We start from the raw sequence: 18,184 nt of genomic DNA, 5'->3' as shown, positions 1-18,184 counted from the left end.
TTCAATAAACCCTTGAAAAAGGGAGAGCTCAATGCCAGGGTCCTGTAAGCAGGAGCCGGAAAAAAGAACTGAAAGTAAGTTGGACCTGCTATGCATTCTGGGATACTGGGAGAAGTCTGGAAAGTTCTCTTAAAGGCACAGTATCCTATTTAAGCCACATAATGGCAGCCTATGGGGCTTGTCTGTCCCTACCTTCCTCTCTATCATTCCTGAGTCTTTGACTGGGGGAGGCAGGTTTCTCTATGGTAGAAACTAGCAGGCTGGGCTGTGTGTGGTGATTTTTGGTGGAATTTCTAGTTGAAGTACTGGACAGTGTAGCCTGTGGATATAGGCTGCATTATTTGTCTTTAAATTCTCTCTTAAGTGTCTTTGCAGTTTCTGCATTATTTTGACAACTTAAGAGATTATTTTTTGATTGCCGGGGTCCACGCACATGGGCGGGACTATTCACTAGATTATGACTATACACAGAGATCCCCTACTACAGAACGGGGATTGACTCAGGCCACGCGAGGGTCGGGCCAGGCGGCAGGCGGGGGATGGGGTGGGCGGGGGCACAGGCTGCTGGGCAATGTCGGGGCGGGCGGGGGTAGGGGGAAGCCTGAAAGCTCCCGGACAAGGTCAGGACGGGCTGCTAGTTTGTAATAAAGCTGAAACATTGTGAGAACATATTATAACCAGTTGCGTTGAATGGTTTCACAGAGTTGCTGTGGCGTTCAGTGGTGCTGAGTGATGCTGTGGCCTTCAGTGGTGCTGAGTGATGCTGTGGCCTTTAGTGGTGCTGAGTGATGCTGTGGCTTTCAGTGGTGCTGAGTGATGCTGTGGCATTCAGTGGTGCTGAGTGATGCTGTGTCATTCAGTGGTGCTTAGTGATGCTGTGGCATTCAGAGGTGCTGTGGTATTGAGTGGTGCTGAGTGATGCTGTGGTGTTGAGTGATGCTGTGGTGTTGAGGGATGCTGTGGCGTTGAGGGATGCTGTGGCGTTGAGGGATGCTGTGGCGTTGAGGGATGCTGTGCACTGCGTGGTGCTGTGCGCTGAGTGGTGCTGTGCGCTGAGTGGTGCTGTGGCGTTGAGGGGTGCTGAGTGATTCTGTGGTGCTGAATGATTCTGTGGCGCTGAGTGATGCTGTGGTGCTGAGTGAAGCTGTGGCGCTGAGTGGTGCTGCGGCGCTGAGTGGTGCTGTGGCGCTGAGTGGTGCTGTGGCATTGAGTGGTGCTGTGGCATTGAGTGATGCTGTGGCATTGAGGGATGCTTTGGTGCTGAGTGGTGCTGTGGAATTGAGTAGTGCTCTGGCATTGAGGGGTTGCATTGTGTATTGTCTGGGTATTACTAAAATCTATATTTTTGAAGCACCAATTTATCATAAAACAGTTTGCACTTTTTGTAGCACTTTAGCTTATACTGTGTGTAGTGCTAGTACAATGATAATTTGCATATTCACACTGCTTTCTGTCACAGGCTGTGACCTAGTAGCACTAAAAATACACAAATCACTATTCTCCACTGCACCAACGAAGGTTTAATTCTGTGGATCTCTAGTTAAACACATACCGTTTATTAAGGTGAATTGAATACTAGAGGTGTAATAATGTACAATATTGCATTGCCCACTGAGTAGCACTTTTTAAAATTTATTTTTCATCTAAACTGACCCTTAATTTATATGCAGCTACCTGATGGTGAAGTACCTAAAAAGTGTACAGAATATTTAGTTTTTAGCCAAACGTTTTACCCACCCATGTGCTCACACTCTCAAGGCCCTCCAACCGCCCCCCAAACATGACTGAAATCAACAACCGAGGCAAACTAATGTAACCAGGAGTCTGTTTTTGCTAAAATAGAGGAGTCTGTTTTCATAATGTGAAAAATAGAACCTTTTTAGAAAAACAGCGTGAAAGAAAAATAAAGAACAACTTCCTCCCCTGGAAATAAACAAAGCATCCTACTTGGACCTAATAGTTCATCATTAATGACTGTAAATGGTATGTTTTAATGACGATGAATGATGTTCAGCAACCTCCATTTCCAAGCAGCTGTAAAAGCCAAGCCACCAGCATCCCATGAAATATAGTATGGTTCTCCTCGGATGTCTTACACTAAAGTTGCAGCCCATGCATTACAGCCATTATACCCAGGGCCACTGAGATTATGTGATTGTGTAACCACAGCGATTGTCACATTATTATACATTTTCCACATAGTCAATCATCTGCCACATAAGCTGCTGATCGTAACAAAAAAAATAGTGTTTATAGCTCAACCAGTTCACTAGTTACTAAAAAGTATCAACACATGTTTCTGCGCAGTAAGGGCTATTTGCAAGGCTGGACTGGTCACCGTTTTGTAACTTATTGCTATATATATGGGTGTTAAACTGGTATTTATAAGGTGCAAACACATACTGACTACCTCCCTGGAGAAAAACAAGCACATTCATCACTTTAGTTCAGACACATGTTAAAATCCAAATAAGTTTAGCCAAAATATGTTTTATTTTGAAAAAGTATCATTGTAAATTTATGTGTAGTTCTTTTTGGCAACTTTTTGATTGAACTGTGTAGTAAGCCTCTGATACCAATCCACAGTCACCCACAAACATTTGGTTTGCTAAACATTGTTTAATATTGTTTTCCCACCATAAAAATTATTTGCCATGGGAATTGGGGACTTTTATGGTTGTCAAGAATGGTTGTACCAGGTTCCAGAAATTTTTGTCAGGAGGGGGTCATTACGCCTAAAGTTTTTTGACAGGGGGGTCTCGGCATCAACAAGTTTAAAGACCTCTGCTGTAGTGTTATATTGTGTGTGTCCTTGCATGACCGGTTAATGCATTTGTGTCAGAGATTAAGTTGGAATGATCACTGACGCAATAATGTCTTCACAGGAAATTATGGGTCTAAAAAGGATGCTTGAAGAGAACTGTTGCTGTGATCTGTGGGACGAAAGGGAGATAAGGCAGTGACAGAGGACTTTATTGGAACCTGGCTGTGGACCTTAAAGGAAGACTGTTGAACTCCTGCAGATTTTTTCCCTACTGTTCATGGGAAAAGTAGTTTGTTTTGTATGGCTTTAATGGCTGCCGTGCTATAACAATGTGATTAAAGAAAGGAAGGAAAAGCATAATTCTCGCCTTCGTGTCCTTAACAGAATTTAAACTTACCTTCACTAAGCTAGGCACATTTTCATTATTTCTTATTTCAATAAATATCAACAGTTACGAAATCCCCATTAAAGGATTATTACATCATCTGCTGCAATCGAAGTACACTCAATCTGAGGATGTAATTTTTTATGGTAATTTTACATCGTAAAAGCTCAAAAGAACAATTATGAACATTTCTTAATAATTAAGGGTCACAGCTGACTTATAGGCACTAAATCAGTATAATAATTACCATAACTATTTTACCTAATAAAGGCCTACCATAATTTATTAGGCAATACGAAACTGTAAATATGGCCTAAGATAACTTGTAAATTGGAGATGACCAGATTTAATCACCTACTAGTTTTGGAAACAGAGATTGGGTGACGTGGTTTGCCACATGCAACCCACCTGCATTTGTTGTACAGATTTAAATTCAATATGTGAACATCTATGAATCCCTTGCAATACATTGTCTCAAGAAAGATTCTGGGTTCTTTATTAGTGTTCAGCAATATATAGGGGCGCATTAACTCCTCCAACTTCACATTGCAACATAATAAAATAACCGCTACTGTACAGTCCCAACTAATCCGAACTACAATTTCGAAACATTTAATTTGGTCCTGAAAGTTCCCAATATCAAATCAATAAACATTTTTTATACTCAATTCCTCACAAGGAGCAAATTGGGAAAAGACAGAAGACAATAGTGAGCATAATGAAAGACATGAAGGACAATCATTATAGCCTCAAATACAGTATATGCAGTCACCACTCGCCAAATACAGCATTACCCCAGCTGCATTATTTTGCAAAATATGGTTTACCCTTGGTTTCATCAGGAGTCTCACCGATGACTCTATACCCATGGGCTGCAAGCTGCCTCTTATTTCCATAAGGTATCGCCTTCTAATCAAAATATGAAGTAACACATCTAAAAGTATGAGAATGCAGAGGTTATAAGGCACAACTCTGAAACTTCAGAGCTGACCTAAAAATCACCTTCCTCCTGTCATTCTAGCACAGTACTAAAATCACTGTAACGCGACCTGAAGAATCACCACCTCTCACTCTTGCTGGAATGCTGGAAATCTTGTACACTGCTCAATCAGCATCTCCCATTTAACGACCTCCATGGGCGTCCCTCCCACTCCAACACTTTCACAATCTCTGACTTTAATTAACTAGCTTTCTGTGACAAGGACTCTGTTAAACCTGTTAGCCTTAGGGTGGTCGTACCCCAAACCATTTGCCTGTGTACCTTGCCGTTTTGCTGTTATTTTTGGCCCTAAGGACTCAGAGCATTTTACCGCTGCTAACTAGAGCTGAAGCACATGTGCTTCTCCCCTAAATATGGTACCATTGGTGTATACACAATTGGCAGATTTAATTTACTTTTAAGTCCCTTGTAGAGTGATATACCATATACCCATGCCTGTTAATTCAAAACTACTAGTGGGCCTGCAGCACTGAATGTGCTACCCATACAAGTAGCCCTGTAAATATGTCTCACGCCTCCCACTGCTTGTCTGTGCAGTGTTACTGTCACTTCAACGTGGCATTTAAAACCATTAGCCAAGCCCTAAACTACCTTTTATTACACATAAATCAGTCCAAAGTAGTCCATAGGGGAGGGTGCTGTAAAAGGTAGGACATGCACTATTAAGTTTTAAATGTCCTAATAGTGAAAAACACCTAGATTTGTTTTACAATACAGTGAGGCCTACTCCTCTCGTAGGTTATCATTGGGAATTCCTTAATACACTTTTAAACTGTAATTTCTGATTAGAAAGCAGTAGCTATGTCATATCATTCATATCTTTAGAATGTTAATGATAAATCCTTTTAACTGGTAACGTTGGGTTTAAGCTCACTATTTAAGAAATGCCACTTTTAGAAAGTGGACATTTCTCTGTTCGCACAGCTCTGTGTGCCTACAGTCTGTCTCCAATACACATCTGGGGTGGGTGACAGCTACACTTTGTGCATTCCCTCTAGACAACCAGAAACACAGGAAGCTTAGGTGTGTCTGAGTACTCATCTGCATTCTGATGGCTCTTCCTGGGCAGGAAGGGGGAGAGAGGCTGATACTTACACCTGAATAGGCAGTGCCCTGTCCCCACACAAAGGGCTGATTATCCCCTACTGATAGTCAGGAGCCAGGACTGAGAAGAAAGGACCTCTGTGCACTTCAAAGACCCTTCTTTTAAGTCACCCCCACATCAAAGGCAAAACTGGGTATAAGTATTGGATCTCTGACCCCACCAAACCAGAAACTACTGGGCCTGTGAACAACTCTGACAGGAGGAAGGACTACTGTGCTGCTACAAGGACTGTCACTCTGCTAGATTCCGCTCTGGAAGAATTGCTTTTCTGCTCTGCTGTGCAGCCCTGCTGCCTGCTACCCTCTGCCTTGCTGAGAAAAGGGCAGTACCCATCTCACTTGACCCAGAGAGACTCCAAGGACATGCTGGCTTGCCCCCTGTTCAAATGTCTAGGGGCCATATGAATGAAAGTTTGGTTTTGCGATTCTCAAATAGCGATTTTTTGGGAATCACTATTTGAGAATCGCAAAACACTATGTATGTAGGATTTGCAAATAATTTTGCGAATCCTACATATTCCTTAATTGCGAATTGCAAATTTAGATTCGCAATTAAGGAATACCTCCCCATTCATTTTTATGGGCCTGGAGCCCATAGGAATGAATGGGAAGACATTCTCAATTTGCGATTCTCTATTAGAGAATCGCAAATTGAGAATGCAATTTCAAGGGTGCAAGGGTGTCAAAAGGACACCCTGTTGCACCCCTGAAATAAGCATGGGTGCACATGTGGCGCACATACATGCCCTAAGGGCATGCATGTGCTTCACATTTCACTTTGAAAAATGCAAAAAAAGTGCATTTTTTTTAAAATCGCGAATTACCACCAACTTGAAGTTGGTGGTAATTTGCCATTACTTAAGACCAAATTCCATTTTTATGGTGCTTCTTACATTGCATTTAAGGAATCGCAAAATTTGTGATTCCTTAAATGCAATCGCAAAATAAGGAATCGCAAATTTTGCAATCCCTTATATTGCACGCAGATTTGCCTCATACATAACACTAAGCAAAATTGCGATCGCAAACACCGAAATTCTGCAAATTTCGGCATTTACAATCGCAATTTTGCTTGATACATATAGCCCTAAGTGTCATCAAAGACTTCCTGCAACCGCACCTGGACACTGCCATCTGGCATATGGCGGGTATATCAGCTATGCCCCCCCTCGCTCTTCCTTGGTCGCACCACTCATTGATCATGGCTAGCTGGGGGGTAAATTGTGATGACACTCTCCCACCCAGGAAATTTAGAATAGACAGGGCATGGTCAAGGCTCCCTGTAGAGGCCTGGAATGCCCATTTGGAGGGCACCCAGCCTGAGAAGGGTCGGGATCCGGTGACTGCAGATGCCACGGTGAGGAACTGGCTGACCAACGCAGTGGACCATGTGCTTCCACTCAAGAAGATGCTTATTAGGGATAAGAGAGTGGGGTCCGCCCCATGGTATACCCTAGAGCTCAGAACCCTGAGAAAGAAATGCAAACGGGCGGAGAGATCATGGAGGAGGAATGCGGAGACAGATAGCAGGGAAAAATATCGCATGAAACTAAGGACATACAAACTCGCAATACGTGCTGCAAAGGCCTCCTTTTATGGGGAGAGAGTTAAGCACGCTGCGTCCTCATCCAGGGAAGCTTTTCTAGTGATGAAGGAGCTTCTTAAACCGCCTGATCCCATTCTTATCCACGACAGACCACAGGAAAAATGTCTGGAATTGGCCACTTACTTTAAAGATAAAATTGATACCATTGTTAGCTCTCTCCCCCCGGTGATGGGGACTTCGGCCTTTTTTGAGGACTTGAGCATCTCGGAAAAACTATTAACGTCATTTGGCCCTGTAACCTCAGGCGAAGTACTGAAGGTCCTCGGGAGCTTGAAAAGTGGCTCACCTCGGGACCCAGTCCCAATTCGGTATTTAAAGCAGGCCGCCTTGGCGATAGGAGAGCCCTTGACCGATCTGGTCAATCTCTCCTTCGCTCACAGGACTGTGCCGCCGGACTGGAAAAGTGCGGTCGTTAAAGCGCTTCTGAAGAAGCCGGGTTTGGACCCGCAGAACCTGGCCAATTTCAGGCCCATTTCCTTGCTACCAGGGGTTAGTAAGGTTGCCGAGAGGTTGGTAAACCGTCAGCTATCCAACTTTCTCGAGGAGAATGGCCGGTTGAGGGACTCCCAGACGGGATTCCGACCGGGTCATGGAACTGACACGGCTCTGCTAGCAGTGGTAGAGGAGGCCAGAAGCACTTTGGACGCAGGGGGTCAGTGGCAGTGATCCTCCTGGACCTTAGTGCGGCCTTCGATACCGTCAATCATGGAGTGCTGATACAACGTCTAGCAGAGTCGGGTGTCACAGGAGTGGCCCTGGAATGGTTGGCCTCCTTTCTGGAGGGGCGTACCTTCGAGGTTTGGGAAGGAAACGCAAAATCTCCTCCCCCTCCCACTTCATTGCGGGGTGCCCCAGGGCTCATCCCTGAGCCCCACGTTATTCAACGTGTATATGGCACCCCTGGAGGGTGTGGTGTCTCCGTTTGGCTTTAAGACCATAAGCTATGCGGATGACACCCAGCTAGTGGTGGGTCTGACACAGCTGGAGAAACAGCCTGAGACGCTCCATTCATGCTTGAGAGAGGTGTTTGATTGGATGTCCAGGTCATCGCTCAAATTGAATGGCTCAAAAACTGAGCTGATGATCTTGGGCCAGTCAAGTTTTGCCCTCTCGCCGAGCAGCTGGCCCAACTGCATGGGCACCCCGCCTGACCCAAAGAAGGAGATCAAGAGCCTGGGGGTCTGGCTGGAGCCGGATTTGTCCTTTAGGACACACGCCAAGAAGACCGCTGGCGTGTGTTATGGAATGCTCCGGTCGGCCCGTAAGGTTCTCCCCCTGTTACCAGAACTCTCCCGGAAGCTGTTAGTCCAAGGTCTAATCATCTCACGCCTGGACTACAGCAATGCGCTCTTTCTCGGAGCACCGGAGTCAACGTTCAAGATCCTGCAACAAGTGCAGAACGGGGCAGCAAGGCTGCTGCTGAACGTTCCGGCCAGGCAGTCAGCCAGGCCTGCTTTAAAAGCACTCCACTGGCTCCCTGTCAGAGAGAGAGTGACCTTCAAGGCCCTCTGCATTGCCCACAAAAGCATACAGGGGAAAGGACCAGCCATTCTGAAGGACATGATTCGGCCCTACAAGCCCACAAGAGCTCTACACTCTGACAACAAACACCTCCTTCAGACAAAGAGAATTAGGAGAGCCCGTTCAGGTGGCAGGAGTTTTTCCATCCATACAGCACGGGCCTGGAACTCCCTCCCATTCTCACTACGTTCTGAACCAAATCTCCTCAGGTTCCGGAAACATCTGAAAACCTATCTATTTCCAGAATAATTTTAGCTCTTTCTGCTCTGTATTGGCAGCTTGCTCTAGGTCTCTATAAGCGCTTGGATGCCCCTGGGTAACCGTGCGCGGTACAAAATTTGTTAATAATAATAATAATCTGTGAGTCCCTGCCAGGTGGTGCAAATCCAGTCCTGGGCCCTTGAAGGTGAGTTTTTTTTGTGCTGCAACTCTCAACACTGACTCATCACTGCCATTGCGTCGATCAGAACTAGCGCTTTTCACCGACAACAACGCATTGCCCATCTTCAGCAATGCTTGGCACTTAAGCTTCCCCGACTGTGTGGCTTGACAAAGAAGCATCGCCCATCTTCAGTGATGCTGGATGACAAATGTTTCCCTAAGTGTGCAGCTCGACAACGACGCATCACCTACGAATCCCTCGGATTGATGAAGACGCATCGTATTCCTGGTCCTCGCATCTGGTCCTCGACACAGCCCCCTCCAAAGGTACTGTTTTGAGCAGCTGGCCGAGGCTGGTCAATGTATCCAACCTGCGCTCCGTCGCAGTCTGCTTGAAATTTTTAATTTTCCCAGGTCCAGTGCGATCAGATGGCCATGGCTGGCGCTTTGTGACTCTAAGCACTATATGTTCATTTAATATTTTAAATATTCATAACTCCGGTTTTACTTATTGAATTTTTGTCATTTTAGTTGTGTTTTATCCATAAAGGCACAGTCTATTTGTCTGACCTGGTGTGAGGTCTTTTTTGAGGTGTTTTCATTGTGTTACTGTGTGTGCATGCATTGCACAGATATTTTACACATTGCCTCTTCACTTAAGTCAGACTGCCAGGCTGCCCTGTGCCAAGCTAGCAGAGGGTGAGCACAGGTTATCTCTAAGTGCGCATCTAGCTTTCCCTGACTAGGATTGTGGTTCCTGCTAGGACAGGGTACATACCTCTGTCAATCAGAAATTCATTTCACTGTAGCCTCTAAAAGCAGCCAGGCCACTAATTTAATTTAATTTGCGTGTTTATATAGCGCTAGAATCTCTCCCGGGGGAGTATCTCCGCGCTTCGACCGCTGCGAATCCCTTCCTGGCTTCCCTGAGAGATGGTCCCATAATGGGTATCTCCAGGGTGAGACCAGGCATCCCCGGCGGTCTGGTGGGGCCGTTAGTGAAGATGAGGCAAGCTAATGCCCAGAGTTGCCGAGTGTGATCGCTGATCAGAGTGGGCACCGAGGCGAGAGAATTATCGAGTCCGCTGACCCTGGTCCAGAAACCTGCCGCGCCGGGAATCGAACCCTGGTCCTGGGCCGTCCTCTGCTCTCGGGTCTGCTGCCTCTAACCAGTGAGCCACACTACCTCACTAAGTGAGCCATTGTTTACCTGAATTGGGCTTTCACACTCTTTACTTCTGATAAAGATGACAAACTAGCTCATTTAACATTACCAGGGTGGACAGGCTAGCTTATGTTCTTCTTCTCCATTGCTCTCATCACTGTCTTAACCTTCTTAGATTTTTATTCTAGATACAGATTGAGCACGTTGGGTGACCTGACCAATATCTGCTCCCTCATGCAACAGGTCTGTCTGTTCTGGGAACTTTTAAACTCCACTGTAATTAAATGTAAGTCTAAGAGTTGACCTCAGCACAAATAAGTAATCTTTTCTGTTTTTGTTTTCTGCAACTGCCCGCCAAAATGGCCTGAGTATCCACAAGGAAGCTCACAATAGAGAGGTCAGGAAACCTAAAAAATAGTCCTGTGGATATAGGAGGGATACACCACTGTCTATGCACCATATCCCATAGCCAGGCACAACAGTATCTGTGTGGGACTAAGGCTTTCATCCCGCTGACACTGGAGAAGTCTCCAGCTACACCCACTGAAGTTTCGCTATTATAGCCCTACCAGCACACCTAGGCAGGGCTTCTTCCATGTAAGGTGGTCACTCAACTCACACACATCTCTAATGCACCTCCAGGTTACTGAATCCTACGAGTACCAATGTGCTCACCCTCTCAGGCACAGACCTGGGCATCCACATAAGCCGAATATGGTGGGCTATGTTCCACAACAAAAAAGAAAAAATGAAAAAATGCAGCTGAACACAGTTGCTGAAAAAAGGGGGACACTGAAGACTGCAGATTGCTTACTCTAGTTTTACTCAAACTCAGATTTAACCAGCCCAAAAGTTACCTCTCTGAATCCACTGCTTCTTCTGAGGCGGCTACATGGGTCACAAGTTGTCCCAATGTCGGTCAGGCAGGAAAAAAGGCAGGAGCCTCATTGAACGCTCCAAGTAACACCCAGCAAATTCCCCTCCACCCAAAGGGCATGCCGAATGAAGCAATGTCCACTTGTATTTACATATAAATATCTAAATCCGTATTATTTTTCCTCTTTGCCCATGTGTGTCCTAATTAACACGAGGAGCTTACACAAGCCTCAGATGCAGCTTGTACATCTCACTCTTCTACATTACTGGGCTCAACAACCCAGGGAAAAAAATAAGTGCATCAAGCCCGAAGTATTCTGGTTGTAAATTTGATGTCATCCACAAGCATGTTAAGTTAGGCATCGGTTAAGAAGTGAATGATAATAAACTGAGCCATCCAAAATATCAAAATCAACAGTTGATGGACAGAATGCAGAACAATGTCATACATTCACCCCAGTACAGAGATCTGGGCCTAAACCCATCGTTTTTTTGCACTCCACACCACCCCAGTTCAGACTTGGCCATATGCAAATCAGCCTTGACCCTGTGCCTCATGGGAACAGTCCAGCCCGAACTGCCAAGCCATGTCTTTGCTGGACCTAAAATATGATCATAGAAAACGAGAACCTCCACCAGACAACATTCACCCACGTTGGTTTGGAGAGAATGGTCCTCACACCTATTTTATAATGATTCAATTGTAATTTACTTCAGATGTTTATCATGTTATAGGCATGTTTACAGACCTGAAACAGCTGACACTGGATGGGAGTGAAAGACTAACTGAAGAGGTACACCATTCGGATGGCTGTAATCAGTTGCTCACCTGAGGGTAATATATGTGTCCATTGTCACTGCAAACCCGCTTACTGCCCGCCACATTCTTCTTGGTGGGCTGGCCAGTCTTACTGCAGAACTGGTGGGTGTCGTGCCAGCGAAGGAGAGCCTGGGCCTTTAAAAATAAAAACAAAGACGTCAGCCTGTGGCATCTGCTAACTACTTTGTCCTACAAGCAAATGGAAAGCTCTGAATGCAATTGGCTGTCGGTATATACAAAGCGTGAATTGAAAAATCAATACAAGCATTTCACCTGAATAAATAGGTTTGCCTTTTGCAGAGTCACATGAACTACGAGCAAACATCGAGCATTGGCACAGACCAGTACTTCCAGAGACACCCATTTCATAAAGTCCAACAGAAGCGACCGCACAGTGGCCAACAAGCACAGGCATCACTGCACACAGACCACTGTGCTGCATAACTTCACAGTCTACAGCACAATGCGTCAAGCTCAAGCACCAGGGGAGCATAGAGTTGTGCCCACCATGGCAGCAAATGTTTTGCACACATTGAGAGCTAGACCTTAGCATGCACAAATCCATCCTCAGCAATTTTAGGGCCCTCGACAAGGCATATTATGGGGCTTCCTGCAGGCAACAACATTAAACGCAGTACCTATTTTCACCTAATTAAAGCTTTCATTGTACCAACTAATATACAAAGGCCTGTTTAATTTCCAGACGAGGAAGCACAAAAACAGCCGCAATCACAAGCTGCTGTATATCTCCCAGACAAATAGTACCAAAACAAACCTTGATCAAAGATTAACAAAGACTTTTTGGGGCTTGGATCTAGATTTTTTTTTAGTCAATGAAGTGTCTAACAAGCGTATTCTTCTCTTTAGAGGAAACACAAAAAGACGGGTGCCTGGATGTTTGTTTAGAAGACAGATTCAAATAAGAAGGATGCAAAAAGAGCTTGGAATTGTAGCTTTAATTGACAGTTACCCTCACTCACAAATGAATATCTCTTCATTGCTGCCATTCTCGTCGCTGCAACAGGGAAAATCAAAGCGCTGGAAAGCAGTTTTGCCATTCCATCAGGGTAAATCTGATGATTGGATTAGTAATTCTCTACACCTGCGTTGTTTCTCAGTGTACACTTCTCTAGTTAGACTTTGACTTCAGAGTTAACCCACTTGGAGGTTGTGGGGCCACCAAGAGACTGAAGGACACAGAAGCAAAGAGAAAAGTATATCATAAGCGGTAAAATAGAGGGAGTAGAGAGGTAAAGTAGAGAGATTGGTGCAGTAGGGAGAGACGCAACGTAAAGAAAGAAAGGCGATGTAACCAGAATGATGCAGCGAGGGAGGTCGAAAAATGTAGGTATAGATGTAGGTAAGGTTTTAGACTCAGGTAGAGAGTGTTATCCATACGAAGAAACAAATGTAAATTGAGGAAGAAGGGTGGAATATATATACCAAGTAATTAGTTAGAGTGAGGCAGAGACAGAGGCAGAAAGGTGAAATCGCGATGATACAGCCAGATGACAAATAGTAGTGAAGTAGGCAGGGACCATTCAGCCCAGAGGTATATACAGATAGGTCAGGTAAAGAAAGTAGCGAGGGAACAAAAAATGTTGAGAAAGGAGGGTGAAGGTTGGTGAGGTGTTAAGCACAGGAGGGAAGCAAAGAGAGGGAAAAAATGTGGTAGTGACAAAATGAGAGAGGAACTTTGGTTAACAGATGAGCCACCTTTAAATAAAGTTATGATAATTGCAAAAAGGGTTGAACACATGTTAAAATGTGTGAGTGAATTGAGCAAGGTTGGGAAGTCTGCAGTTACTCAAGAAAAGGTAGAGGAAGTTGTGTGTCATGCGGTACATAAGACTGACGCTGATAATAAGAAGAGTGGGGAGGATGAGAAAAGAAACAAGACTGGTGAGGATGTAAAAAGAAATGTTATGCCCTTTAATGGGACTTGTTATCATTGTGGAAAAAGTGGCCATAATGCGAATGCAAGTTTTTGTAATGCACTCAGTGTGGTTTGCAAATATTGTGTGAAAAAAAGGGCATTTCTCAAAGAACTGTTGTTTCCACAATAAAAGAGATGGTAAGATTGATGTGAAAGAGGTCAGTTTTCAGGTGAATGAGGTGTGTGGTTTCGAACATCCTTCGGAATGGGTTAAGATAGGAGATGTGAAGATAAAGATGACGTTTGACTCTTGTTCTCATCTCACATTCATCTTTAAGAATATTTTTTAACAGAATTTTAAAAACAAAGTAAAATTATTAAAAACTGATGTAAGGTTATGGGGGTACTCCAATAAGAATGTTGGGATACTTTCAGACTTGTCTCGAGTGCAAAGAGAGATTTACCGACGCTAAGATCTATGTAGCAGAGAAAAGGGATAACTTACAGAGTTGGACACACCAAGCAAGGTTCGGAATTATTCTTGATCCTAACGGGAATCCTCCTGTACATGTGCAGTCTATGGAGAATGTCGAGGACCGGTATGTGAAGAAGTTCGGAGAATTATTCAAGAACACTTTATGACGTTTGAAGGGCTACAGCCATAGTATCAAGTTGACGTTAGGTGAAAAGCCTATTGCAGCCAAAGTGAGGAGAATGACACTGAGTGTACAAGTACCTGTACAAAAAGACATTGACAGATTATTGGATGCATGTGTGATTGAGCCGGTGGAAGCGACAGAAAGGTAGGCTCCCATAGTGGTGGCTAGAAAGAGCAATAATGAAATTAGTCTTTGTGTGGTCTTACGTGCACTCAATAAAGAGATGGTTGTGGACAATTTTCCATTACCTAATATAGATGAGATGGTATCAACTTTGGATGGTGCTTGTTATTTTAGTACACTGGACTTAGCTTCAGCGTATCTCCAAATGCCCTTAGAAAAAAATTCACAGGAGCTTACTGCTTTTATTATACCTATGGGAGCATTTAATTTAAGGATGCTTTCGGACTGGTCTCAGCCGCCTGTGTTTTTCAGAGAATTTTGAATGATCTGGTAAAGGGTATTAAGGCCGTCAGGTGTTATCAGGATGATCTGTTATTTTACAGAAAGACCATTGAAGAACATGATGGGAGAGTTGAACAAGTGTTAAAAACTAATAAAGGCTGGCCTGACTCTACGTTTTGATAAGTGTAAGTTTGGGGTGATTGAAGTAGATTATCTGGGTCATCATATATCGGGTAGTGGTGTAAAACCAAAGAAAGAGTTGATTGACAAATAGTAAATCTAAAGGAACCATGTTCAAAGGAAGAGCTAGCATTATTTTGGGGAATGGCTGAGTTTTATAGCAAGTTTGTAAAGAATTTTGAGACTAAAACTTGTCATCTAAGAAGTTTGCTGTGCAAAAAGACAGAGTTTGTGTGGGATGAGGTGTGTAAGGAAGAGTTCCTGAATGTCAAGCTGGATCTTAGAAGTGCGCCTAATTTACAAGTTTCAAACCTGGTGATTTGACGTACATCGTGACAGATGCGAATAAGAAAGGACTAGGCGCCTTGTTGATCCAGAAAAGAGATACTCAGAAGTGTTTGGTAGCTTGTGCATCAAGATGTTTAAGAGGGGCTGAAATAAACTACTCAGTCATTGAGAATGAGGCGTTATCCATATTTTGGGCTTTGAATAAATTTAAGAAATTTGTTTGGGGTACTCAATTTATTGTTAGGTCTGATCAAACACCTCTGAAAGAGATTTTTGAGAAAAAAGGTTTGGACTCGATTTCTTCTAGGATCAGGAGGTGGGTGATTTCACTTCGGGAATTGATTTTGCTATGGAGTATATTCCAGAAGCAAGTAATGCTTCGGCAGATTGCCTCTCACGTTTGGTAGATACTGTAGAATGTCACGATGTGAAAGGAGTTGAAGACATGGTGGATGAGTACAATGTGAAAGTTTGTGATATCAGGTCAGGAGCCATCAAGGAAGATGAATGGAGAGAAGAAGTGGAAAAAAACAAGGAAATGCCGAAAGTTATGGATATGATCACACAAGATAAATGGAACAAGCTTGAGAAACCTTGGTTAATGGTGTGTGACAAGTTAGCCATCAGTAATGGCATTTAACCAGAGGCAAGAGGTTGGTTCCCCCAGTGGGTCTGAGAGACAACATTATAAAAATGGCTCATGAGGGACACATGGGTATTTGAAAAACAAAAGAACGCATTAAACAGGACTTTTGGTGGCCTGGTCTCGATCTGATGGTAGAACGTCTTGTGCATTATTGTGTTCCTTGTTCCATGAGGGACATCACAATTCGAGGTACAGAAAGATAGGTCTTGCCTTTAAAACCTTATTGGCTCTCTTGGGGCCCGATGTAGGTGCCCTAATACCGGTCGGAAACGGCCGAATCCGGCCGTTTCCGACCGGTATTACGTTTTCCAGATGTAGGGAATGCATTTACAGAATCGGTATTTTACCGATTCTGTATTTACCGATTCGGACAAATTACCGAATCTGTAAATACAGACTCTGTAAAATACCGATTCTGTAAATGCAGATGTAGCTGGCACATGTCAGAGTGCCACAGGGCTTTAAGAATCGGTATTTTACCACCCGATTCTATTGGGTGGTAAAATACCGAATACAGGTGTGCATGCACATCTGTGCATGCACACCTGTGCAATGTGACACACAGACATGCCCTTAGGGCATGTCTGTGTGCCACATGGCACACAAGTCCGAAATTGGGGTGCTAGAGGGTGTCAAAGTGACACCCCCTGCACCCTTGCAACAATCGGAATTTACCGAACCGGTAAATACCGATTCGGTATTCCACATTGATTCCTATGGGCTTCAAGGCCCATAGGAATCAATGGGGGATACAGATTCGGTATTTACAGAATCTGTAAATACCGAATCTTACAGATTCGGTATTTACCGATTCTGAATTACCTACATTTCCCTCCCTCTAATTTACCACTTCTTAAATACCGAATCGGTATGATTCGGTATTTAAGAAGTGGTAAATTAGAATTACCTACATCGGACCCTTAATGTTTTCAGCAGTGCTTTATATGGGCTGTTACTGTCCGGTACTGAGTACCAGGACCTTTTTATTTTGAGAGGGATAGTACCAGCACTTCTCAAGAGTGACGTAATACTTTTAATTGGAGAGTACCGGCACCTCTCAGAAATAAGCAGGTACTCTGTTACAGGTACCTGCACTCATATTTTTCCATTTCAAGCACTGGATTCCAGCCAGATCAAACAACATCGCACCAGGGCTAAATACAAAAATAAACAAAAATAAATATGAACTAATGAAGAGACTGTCCCATCATTTTGTAAACATGATCATGCGTTCAACATACATGCACACACTTATTAACTAGGAAGTGAGGTGTACCTAAAAAAAAAAAAAAAAAAATATTAAATACACTGCACTGTATTTTGTAAATATAGTGTGCTACAGTATATTTGAAAATGTTTAAAATATTTAATTCTTTATAACAAAGGCTATGGAATACCGCGGTAATACCTACAAATAACCATGCTACTTGAATATGAATGTAAACATATTGTGAAAGAAATAGAAATACAGTGTACTAGATTATATTTCATTAATGTAGTCTACTACACTGTATTTTTGATTTTGAAATATTTTCCTCTAACTACTCGGGTACTTTGTAGGTACTAGTGCAGTTTTGTGTAAAGTGTTTTATAAATATATAAAAAAATATAAATACATTTCACTGATTATCACTTTATTATAGTTGTAAGAAGTAGAGAACAACAATAAAATGTACTACTTACCTATATCTATGTCCCTAACCTAGAATTCAGGCAAAATGTTCTGGAAACTTCATGGCTGCCCTTTTACGTTCTGTAAAGACAGTCATTAGCCAATCATATACTGCCTTCTCCTTAGCATTTATCACAGTATGCTGAAACGTTACAGCAGTATACCATGCCACAATAGATAAGTATTTAAAGACTTAAAATGTTATCACTACTTAAACAATTTACATCTACTACCAAAGATTATCATTTGTACCCCATAATCTATATTTCACCCAGATTACATCTACATCAGTTCACCTACTTTCATACTACAACTGTCTCAAGTATCACACTCCACTATATGCTATTTCAATGTACGCCATTTCATCTACCTCACGCCGCTATACACCACTCCAGTCTACGCTAATCCACTGTACGACACTCCACTTTACACTGCACCACTGTATGCTATTACACTATACGCCACTGCATTCTACTACATTGAAGCCTAGTTCACTCCATGTTCATCCACTTTACACCCCTGCATTCTACGCTATTCCATTGTAGGCAACTAAACTCTATGCCACTACTCTCTAAACCATTCTACTCTATGCCACTTCACTCTACGCCACTCCACTCTATGCCACTCTACTCTACGCTAGTACACTCTACACCGCGGCAGGGTCGTAGACCAGGGTCAACGGACTCGATAATTCTCGCCTCGGTGCCTACTCTAACCAGGGATCACACTCGGCAACTCTGGGCATTAAGCTTGCCTCATCTCTACAACGGCCCGCCACAGACGCCGGGGATGCCTGGTTTCACCTTGGAGATACCCAGAAGGGACCATCTCACAGG

General features: G+C 43.6%; 1 protein-coding gene across 3 annotated transcripts in view; it reads right to left on the bottom strand.

The window, feature by feature from the left end:
* The window catches only part of NUDT13 (nudix hydrolase 13), a 756,871-nt gene that overhangs the window by 192,268 nt on the left and 546,419 nt on the right, over positions 1 to 18,184 (bottom strand). For all 3 annotated transcript variants that reach the window (XM_086922288.1, XM_086922286.1, XM_086922287.1), the window contains one exon: positions 11,632 to 11,757. In XM_086922288.1, the coding sequence (XP_086778414.1) occupies positions 11,632 to 11,757 (126 nt within the window). The remainder of the gene's footprint in view (positions 1 to 11,631; positions 11,758 to 18,184) is intronic.

Source organism: Lissotriton vulgaris, chromosome 5 (assembly GCF_964263255.1).
Source record: "Lissotriton vulgaris chromosome 5, aLisVul1.2, whole genome shotgun sequence".
In the NCBI taxonomy this organism is placed as follows: domain Eukaryota; kingdom Metazoa; phylum Chordata; class Amphibia; order Caudata; family Salamandridae; genus Lissotriton; species Lissotriton vulgaris.
The sequence above is the reverse complement of the archived record's forward strand: the minus strand, read 5'-3'. Positions and strand labels throughout refer to the sequence as shown.